The 9,712-nt window shown below is 46.0% G+C and overlaps 1 protein-coding gene across 1 annotated transcript; it reads left to right on the top strand.

Moving 5' to 3' along the window:
• Positions 1-1,239: 1,239 nt before the first annotated feature.
• Positions 1,240-8,726, top strand: LOC135900067 (adult-specific rigid cuticular protein 15.7-like). The gene is made up of 4 exons (XM_065429507.1): positions 1,240-1,369; positions 2,732-2,821; positions 4,038-4,404; positions 6,346-8,726. Exons 1-3 carry the CDS (start codon positions 1,355-1,357, stop codon positions 4,374-4,376), a joined length of 444 nt encoding a protein of 147 aa, XP_065285579.1. The 5' UTR covers positions 1,240-1,354; the 3' UTR covers positions 4,377-4,404; positions 6,346-8,726.
• The last annotated feature ends 986 nt before the right edge of the window (positions 8,727-9,712 follow it).

Below are 9,712 nucleotides of genomic sequence, written 5' to 3' on the forward strand. Positions count from 1 at the left end.
GGCGGCTGATTGCAGCTTGTTGCAGTACCACGTTGATCAGCGCGGTAGAACTAACTTCAAGAGGAAGGTCCGTCGCTGGCTCACCGTGCACTTGGTATCGGGTGAACACAACAGACTCTGATGACGCCTGGTCGACGAAAAACGTCACCCGCATCGCTGGTCTTCGAAAACTGTCGGCTGCGCCAAAATGTAGCGTTCCTAACTAGAACGGCAACAGAAATGACATCATCTAAGTGAGACGGGTATCGTCCGCCATTTTATTCCAACTTCTTCCTCTTCACTTCTCCCCTAGCACCTTCCTTCGTCTTCTTTCATGCGTCCAGCGCAGACCGCTTCATATATATATATATATATATATATATATATATATATATATATATATATATATATATATATATATATATATAAAGTCCGTGTTTGCAGTCCGTGTTCGCGCACCTCTGTACGGCCCCGCGGATATGGCGACGCGGGAATTGTGCCGAGTTGGCGACATCGTGTGTGGGTGTCTGTGTGCGTGCGTGCGTGCGTGTGTGTGTGCGTGTGTGTGTGTGTGTGTGTGTGTGTGTGTGTGTGTGTGTGTGTGTGTGTGTGTGTGTGTGTGTGTGTGTGTGTGTGTGTGTGTGTGTGTGTGTGTGTGTGTGTGTGCGCGCGTGCGTGCGTGACTAATTACGTGCGCAATCGCTATCGTTACAGAGCACACTGAGCTATAGCTATCTTCCCTGCACAAGTAAATCGGTGACCACAACGACGTTCGTTCCATGTTTCCTCCTCTGCCAGCGGCCCGTGGAGAGCCGTCTAGTGGCGCCTTGCTTTGTTGATAGCGGCGGCAAAACGGCCACCGCTTAGCGATTGACATGAATGCGTGTCGTCGGAATGCATGTTTACCGTCGGAAGCGGAACAACGGAGCGCGTCGGCCCGGCGTTGCATTATTATTACTTTTTACTCTCTCTCTCTCTTTTCCCCAGTTCTGCGTAAAACAGGTAATGCGCACCTCATCTCCGGCCAGTCTGCGAGGAGGCGCACTCGAGCTGAGGCGAAAAGGAACAGCCGTGTGGGAAAGCGAGGCGCAACGGTGAGAACCGTTTGAAGAAAGAGTTTAATGCGGCGCAACAAAGGCCGGCGGATTACAAGGGGACTCCCTTTTAATAACCTCCGCTAGCCTAGATACTTTCTTTTCTGCGCTGCCGGATTGGCCCGTTCCGCGGAGAAAGTAGGTGGGTGCAGCACCGCCCGGAAATGGCCGTATAAAGCGGCCCGCTGCGGTAGGGTCACTCCCCACCAAGCAGTGTACCGCCGACGCGCGCTCCCTTCGCTCGATCAGTGCGCACCGCCGGAGACGCAACGACGACCACGATGACGCTCGCACCCGTGAGTAGTGAGCGGTGGCGCCTCAAGGGCGCGCGCCGCCTGTTGCTCCACGCTGCGCGGCCAACAGTCAACCGGTGCCGGCGCGGGCATCGGTTCGCTGTCGCCGCGCAGTCCGTGTTCGCGCACCTCTGTACGGCCCCGTGGATATGGCGACGCGGGAATTCTGCCGAGTTGGCGACATCGCTTTTGTTTTTATCTTTCTTTTTTTTTTCGCTTGCCCGTAGACTGCGTGTATGCTCCCCCGAGTCTTCGACGCCCGCTGAACGGATGCTCTGTGAACCTGGTGAAAAATTATTAGGTTGTTGATCCAAGCAGCCTGATAATTTAACGCTTCGGAAAACTGCCTGCCAATAATTATTTTCCGCTGCTCCTCCCGTCCTGCTAGCGGATGAGCCTGGCTTGCCGCGACAGCGCGGCAGCGAAGTCAAGAAAATGTCGTCTGAAATGGTGCTTGGGACTAACCTTTGTAAGCTTGTTTGAGAAAGCAGCTCTCGAGACGGAACGAAACAGCGAGAATATACATCATAAAAAAGACGCGAATCAATCCTTGTACAAGCCCTAAGACTTAGAGAATTGCGGTATGAATCAACGAAAATAAAAAGGAGATAGAAAATCTCTATGAAGTGGGCATCCACTGTCACTGCTAGATATATTTGATTGCCCAAGGAACGCTGTCGAGTCTAAATCATTTGTTTTCTGTATTCGTGTATTAGATTTTGCTTTGTGTGTTGCCTTGCGAACCAATACGAACGAAAACAAAACTGAGCTTTTCATAGCAATTTTTTTATGTCAGATGATTACCTGATTGGCTGGCGTTCGGGCGCCTGATACTCAAGATAATGATAGGCGCGAATAACGACGCTGTCGCCAGGCCCATTGTCAGTCGTGGAAAGCACTTATGAAAGAGAGCCTGCATTCACAAAAACCTTCTACACTAGACTTGTCCGTGAGAGAAAATTCCAGAAAATCCTGATGCTGAACATACTATTATCGAAGTCGACAGTCAATGGAAAAGAGCACCTACGAACGAGAAGCTTTGTGAATTTGACACCAGACGTTTTTTTTTTTTTTGTAAATAATGGGCCCACATTTTTTCGACGTTCGTATTTGTCACGAAATGCACTTGACAAGCGCTTCATGCCGCCTTCTTCCTTCGAGCACTTCCTCCTATTAGCTCGTCCTGATGGAATTGTGAAAATTCGCCTAATATGCGCCCCGATACGGGCTATCTCATAAATTCTAACGCGCACACATGCGTTGATGCCTTGCAGCTTCGTAATTTTCGTTGCACAAGTAATAAATTCAGTTCTTGTGGCATGAGATCGTTCCAGCAAACGTTAACATTCCTTCTCTTCTCTGCAGGCTGCTGTCTTTTTTGCACTCCTGGCCCTGGCAAATGCTGGTTACCACGGGCATCAAGGAGGTCACAGCAACACGTACAGGAAGCAGAACGTAAGTTTCGTCATTTCTTTGTTGTTGTTGTTGTTGTTGTTTTTCTCACGCCTAGCGCGTGCAGTGAAAGCCAGGGAGTAGTTGTGGAAGCAGTGGAGAGGAAACCAAGGTGGCCTAAGCTTCTTGCTTTGTGACCGTTACGTAATACGTTTTGTAGCGAATTTCAGATCACAGAATGCGTATTTAGTGCTGTATTGAATGCATAGATATGACTCTGACAACTTCCTCTGGTGCTGTTTCCTTTATTGCTATTATTATTATTATTATTATTATTATTATTATTATTATTATTATTATTATTATTATTATTATTATTATTATTATTATTATTATTATTATTCGTTACCTACGGCGTTGGCTTTTGAGGTGGCGGCGGTCACTCCTAGTTGCCTAATAATAGGAAAGCAAGAAAATTTCACTAGCAGAGCTTTTAACATCCTTTCTATACAAAACTGAATATACGGTGTAATTCAGTGCTTATATTGATTTTATTTCATTTGATTTGTATTACGAGAACTAATAGATCAAAATATGTGAGGGAGGAAAGTAAAGTTACACGAACGCTTCACAAACGTTTTGTCATTAATGAATGACGAAAGGTTCATGAAGCGTTCGTGTAACTTTACTTTCCTCACATATTTTGATTCGGCTAAAGGAATGCTAGACGAGAGCAGGTTTTCCAAGCTACTTGCTAAGAATACGATAGTACTGACGGCGTGACACTTATTGTAGTCTAAGTTTGCAATGCTATTGATGGCGACGAATCAGAAGGTTACCTGACAGTACCTCAGTACGAGCGCCTTTTTTTGATGACAAAATGATTGTCCAGCTCTCATTTGTCGAGTGGTGTGGCGATTACGCGCATTCTACCATAATTAGTGGAGTCGCATAAGTCATACAGGGCCGGCATAATGCAACGATTCCTTTCTCTCGATTGTATTCCTGTTATGCCCATCCGCCGTTCACGACCGACCAATCCCGATGACAATGAAAGTGGAGCGCCGCTAGGACCGCTGACGGAGCGCGGAAATGAATAGCGTTGGAATGAAATCGTTGCATTATCCCTGCACAGATCGCCTTTAAGTAGGGCTGTTTGAACGACTTTGAGCAAGTACCAAGGCAGGGACGCTGTTGCTGGCTTCAAATATGGCGAAAGAAATTGGTCTAGCCAAACTTTTATTCATGTAATTTACGTGACTCTTTTGTCCCTTGCTAGGACTACGGCGAATACTCGTTCGGTTACGACATTGTGGACGGCTACGGCAGTATCCACGGCCGTCACGAGACTGGCTCCAAGCACGGACCAGTGGTGGGCTCCTACTACCTGGGCAACATCGACGGCCGCCACAGGCACGTGCACTATGTGGCCGACAAGTGGGGCTTCCGTGCGATGGTCAAGACAAACGAGCCCGGCACCAAGACGAGCCTGCCGGCCGCCGCGCCCTACCACTCGGCCAACGGAAAGCACGTGCCCGCGTACGGCATCTCTGGCTACGGCCATGGTGGTTACGGCGGTCACGGCGGTTACGGCGGTTACGGCGGATACCACGGCTAGACCACTGATCACCCGGAAGCCACGACGAGTAAGTCATGGCCAGTCACGGCAGTCTGACTGGCAGTCAAGGCCATTGTGTAGCGCGCGTAACAGAAGTAACAGAGCCCGAGTTCCGCGCTGGCATTCAGCATACATTTAAAACAAAAGGGAGCTCGATAGTAAGGCATCGCATCACCGCGTCTATTACAACAACTCCCTCCTATTGGTCTTATACCCACGTTTGAACAATATAACGATCAAACTATGTGCATGCCATGTCGAAAGCTTGCACGCCACTGGACGCGTGATCGGACCTGTAATTACAGAGCCGTGCGATCGGGGCTTGTACTCACAAAAAATGTTCTTACGCTAGAACTGTTTGTAAAAGGACGTGCCAGAGAATCGTGATGTATGGACGTATTATCATCAAAGGCGGCGGTCCACTGGCAAAGAGCATTTACGAATAAAAGGCGATGTGTATTCATCCCCAGATTCCTGTGATCGAGTACCAACCGTCTCGGCAATGATAGAGGAGTCTTCTGAGTGTCCCATGCCTTAGAGCGCCTCGATTGCCTCGATTGCCTTGTAAACTGCCTTTTATCAAGTGCGACCACATGAGTTACGGCCTTTCTGATTCTGTCGAATTGTGTGCACATTGTAAAAGAAACAACTGGGGTATATGAACCACATAATTTTAGTCGCCTTCGCCTATTTTCCTTCGAAATACTTAAAACTACTTAGCGAACTTCCACGGACCCTTGTTTAGAGGTCCAGAACTTCTATGTGTATCGCGAGTACCCTCGGCTCCCGTTTTCTGCATAACGCCGGTTTGTTTCTGCTCACCGAACGCTGTTAGAAGCGGTATATGGATCAGACCTCCATTCTCTCCGGAAAGAAACACAGCACGAAGATCGTGCACTTATTGTTGCACGGGTGACTTCTATGCATGTCTTGCAAGTAATCTGTAAGTAAGTAATCTATAATAACGTAAGTTGTAATCTCGTAAGTGTCCTTCAGTGTACTAATTGCCATTCTAAATGGGGCATGAAGTCTCCCAGTAGAAAAAAAAAAACTACTTGTTTTGTTTTCTTTGTTAGGTACTTTCAAAATTTTTGTATAGGGCACTCACTCCACGGGAGGTTGTACAATACATACCATCACCAATGTTACGCATAACTGTGTTTTGGATGGTAAGTGTTAGGACCTTGTGAGATTAGTTATCGCTCAAATGCAAGTGACCAAGACCAAGCTCTAGAAATAATAAAGCGCTCTGCAGAAAGGCAAAAGCATCATGCCGCTGCAGTCACTTTATGACAATTATGATGATAACTACCAATTTATTCGTAAATTATTACAAGAAGCTCTAGACCATTGAGATTTGCAGGCCCAGGAATGAACACTCGGTCGCACAACTGCTGAATGTGTGACTGTAATATGTTACCTACGTTAAATTATATTATTCAGTGATTGCTCCGGGAACAATACGCAATGTTCATATGGATCGCGGCATTGTAACTGCGCGCTCAAAAATAATGGTCACTGGCTGCTGCCACTGCGCACAAAATTACGTGTAGCTACAACTATGACAGCAACCCGTTCGAGCGGGCACTGTCGCGTTCACTGTAATTTTTACCCGCGTTTTATTTCGGGTGCCGGAATGCAAAAGCGGGTAACTGAAAGAATGCAACGTTTTCAATTGAGTATTGCTTCATGTGATGTTAGCCTTTACGTCACATGACTTCCAAAATGATAATTTCCGCATTACCTGCCGAATTGAGAAAACTGAGCGAATGGCGTCAGGCAACTTATTTGTTATTACTGAATAGATCAATGTTTATTCGCGTATACGGCTGTTAGTTTCAATGAAACGGCGAGTTATCTAAAGAGGATCACAGTCGCATTAGTAGTCGTTGCGGATGATACGTACTTTGAGAGAAGCAGCGCTATGAAATCTGACGCCATTACTGTTGTCTTACTGTTACTGTTTCAGAAAGCGTTCACAGTTTCGACAAAAGCCCAAGCGCCTTGAGTGAACAAAATGCAACCTCCAGAGGCAACGCATGCAGGCAAGCAGGGAGAGCGCATGGCGACGACCAACGTGCCCCCCCCCCCCCCCGGCGAAGCTTCAGTGCTCCTGTCCAACATGTCGGGCCTCTTTTTTTTTTTTGCTTCTTCCTGAGTATTTAGGCACTTGCATTCGTTCAATATTGCCAAGAGCCGTAAATGCGCAAGGTCACCTTTTCCTTCCTTTAGTTTTTTTTTATTTATTTGCATTGATGATGCTAAAAGAACAACGATACCCGCCATAGTGTCGTCATCCTAAAAATTAATTGTCGCGGCATTCGTCGTGAACGGATTGTATGCAATAAAGCAACACTCAGTATAGGTAATAACATCCGGTCCAGGGAGATGTAACCGGTCCTAATCGGACACTCTGGTACGTTGAGAAGCGCCTTGATGATTCCTGCCGGCGCAAGCAAGCTTCCAATGAACGGGCTCCGAAACTTCGAATTACTTGCAATATTCACCGTTTGATAAGTATTCTGGGAAAAATATAATGATGCTGGAAAGCTACGGCCATGGGTTTCTACAAAAATTATGACCCGGAATGGATCCGTACATAGCCTGCTCGCAAAGAGAGAAAACGCTAGGAAAGGAAAGGCGGGAGGTGAACCAGACGAGCATCTGATTTCCTACCCCACACTGGGTGTAAGGTAAGGGGGGAATAGGAAAAGGAAATTCCTGAGAAAAGTTACTTCTTCAAGGCAGCCTCTTTATCTTTTTTTATTTGATTTTTTTTTTCAAGAGAAAAGCGAACGTAAAATTACTTCGCGTCAGCTTCTGCTATTTTGTTATGTCTTTGTTTAAATAGTGTGGTGACAGACATGGTGCGACGCATGCCTGTTTAACTTTTCTAATGTTCTATCAACACAATCTTTCTCAATTTTTTTTACAAAATAGCAGTAAAAGAAATGTATTGCAGTGGCAGCCCTTTTCTTTTCTTTTCACTTGATGTAATGTCAGGCATTTGAGCAATCTATGCGACACTACGGCCAATTGTTCACACAGTCGCTTGGCTTTACAGTGAGAACACAGCGCGGTCCATGAAGAAGAGGCCGTGAGACTTGAATGGTCAATTCAATTGTTAAGCCTCGGCGGTTTGCTTAAAAAGAGAAAACTTTGTTGAGCCGGCAGCGACGTCCCCCTCCTAATGACGAAATCACCGGCTTTAGCAACGTCGACGTTCATTGTGTATAAGTGTACAGACAACTCCCCGCATTGTGCTGTTCTCTTTGTAAACTTTTCATGTTCATTGTGCATAAGTGTACAAATAACTATCCGCGTTGTGTTAACTACTGTTTGTAAACTTCCCTAGTGCAATATAAATAACTGTACAGACAATTCCCTGCTGTTTTCGCTTATATTTGTATGTGTTTTTTTTTTTATGCTGTTGCCTGTACGCTGGCTGGAAGTAACCAAATACCTAACTCTTTCCCGCGAAGCATGACGGTTCAGCGCAGATTTGGTGCCTGTCTTTCTAGATCCGTGCTGCTTCTGATACCGCTGCTCTCGGCTTGCACAGTTCTGACACGCGTTTTCGGCAGACTTAATCCCTTAGCGCGACTAAATTGCTCTTAGTTTGAGCACCATTGGCGAACAGCTTACAAATCAACAAGAAAGCATTGCCCTCATTTTAGCAGCACGTACAACTAGATTATTCTGATTTTGCTTCCAACGACCGCTTCCTGCAATTACTCGACCGCACGCCGCCTGCTCCGTATAAGTATTGTTCCGCTCTACTAGCGCGTCGCGCCTGCGGCTTGCAGCCTAGAAAACTGACGTTTTCGGCCGGATTAGCCCCCTGGAAATTGAAAATGCACGTTATTTTCGGCTTCAATCTCCCCGAGATTGCAAACACCGCGATATAATATAGCATGCCCAGGAAATTCGGCATTGCTTCGCTGCGCTTTGAGGTCTAGTTTCAGCGAGTTTTGTGTACATACGCTCATTTGTGACTGGCGCCTTCTATACTTTCCCGCGCTACGTCGATTCGACGCTCCTTCTTGTCTGCAAGCGGTCGTTGCTCGCAGTGCCAACGTGCCGTCGTGTTGCATGCTGAAAGCCATGTTGATTCTATTAAACCGTACGCTGCGGCCGTCCTTGAGCTGTGCGTGCGCCTCTGTGTGTTTTGTGGCAAATGTGCGAGCGCTCAGCGTTGCACTAACCCCGCAGGCACGCGAAAGTTATACAGGTCCCGGAACTCGTGTGCGTCATCGGGTCTGCGATTTGGTATTTAATATTTCCACTACCCTCTGTACAAAGTGTGCGTTTGGTTCAACGAAAATAAAAGAATGCTACTTGTTTGCCTTATGCCTGAAGTTCGCTATGCCTAGACAGTTGTGCTCCTCTGGCCGGCCAAAGAAGCGTTGCGTGAAATTACGTGCGTTATCTTGGGTAGCGCGCAGAAACATAGAGAATGTTCATTAGGCGCTGTCTATGCCCTTATTTGCTTCCACCAGCAACAGCACTTCCCTTGATTTTTTTTGAGCGATCATGATGTCCAAATGCCAACTAGCCCATTTTTACACTTTATGAGTACCATGAGAAGCAGATAAAAAATGCTTCCCCCCCTCCCCAATAAAAAAACATCGCGTTCATACATTCAGCGCATACAGTACTGACGGGCGAATGCATGCAAAAATATAATGTATAATATAATATATTAATATAACAACTGAATTACGGCTTACGCGCCGTAGTAATAGTAATTCCGCTAGTAATAGGCAGAAGGTGTCCAATATTAACAGCCTTATAACAAAGTGAAATAAATAAATGTGAAAAAAAACAATTACAAAACCCACATAAAGGCTTTGGCTTCATGTGATGGTTTGAAATCGTCAAGTACAGTTTTCCTCGGTAGCTGCGTGACCGTAGACAGGACGACGTAAGCGCTCTACAAGCCTTAAAAATCACTACTACTACCTTCAAAATTTTCAGAGAACGTTATGAACTGTTAGAACACCATAGTACGTGCACCACCTAGAGCTTTATTTTAATGATGACAACAAGTTTGTTCATTATCACATTACCAGTACAAGACATGTGACCAGCGCATAGCAGAATCAGTATATATGTACTCCATCCTGCTCCCGCACGCTCCTGAATTGCCTATATGCGCATCTATAAAAGAGAATATAGGCAAGAGGAAAACAGTTTGTTCACGTATCTCATTGTACTTCCACGAGGGCTGTCCCTTCACAGAAAAAAAAATGTTATTTCCTGATTCAGCAAAACCAGAACTATATACCGAACGAGCTCGATGTGGGTCGTGCTATCGCTCTACTGCAGCTACTAAA

The sequence above is a fragment of the Dermacentor albipictus genome, chromosome 1 (assembly GCF_038994185.2).
Source record: "Dermacentor albipictus isolate Rhodes 1998 colony chromosome 1, USDA_Dalb.pri_finalv2, whole genome shotgun sequence".
In the NCBI taxonomy this organism is placed as follows: domain Eukaryota; kingdom Metazoa; phylum Arthropoda; class Arachnida; order Ixodida; family Ixodidae; genus Dermacentor; species Dermacentor albipictus.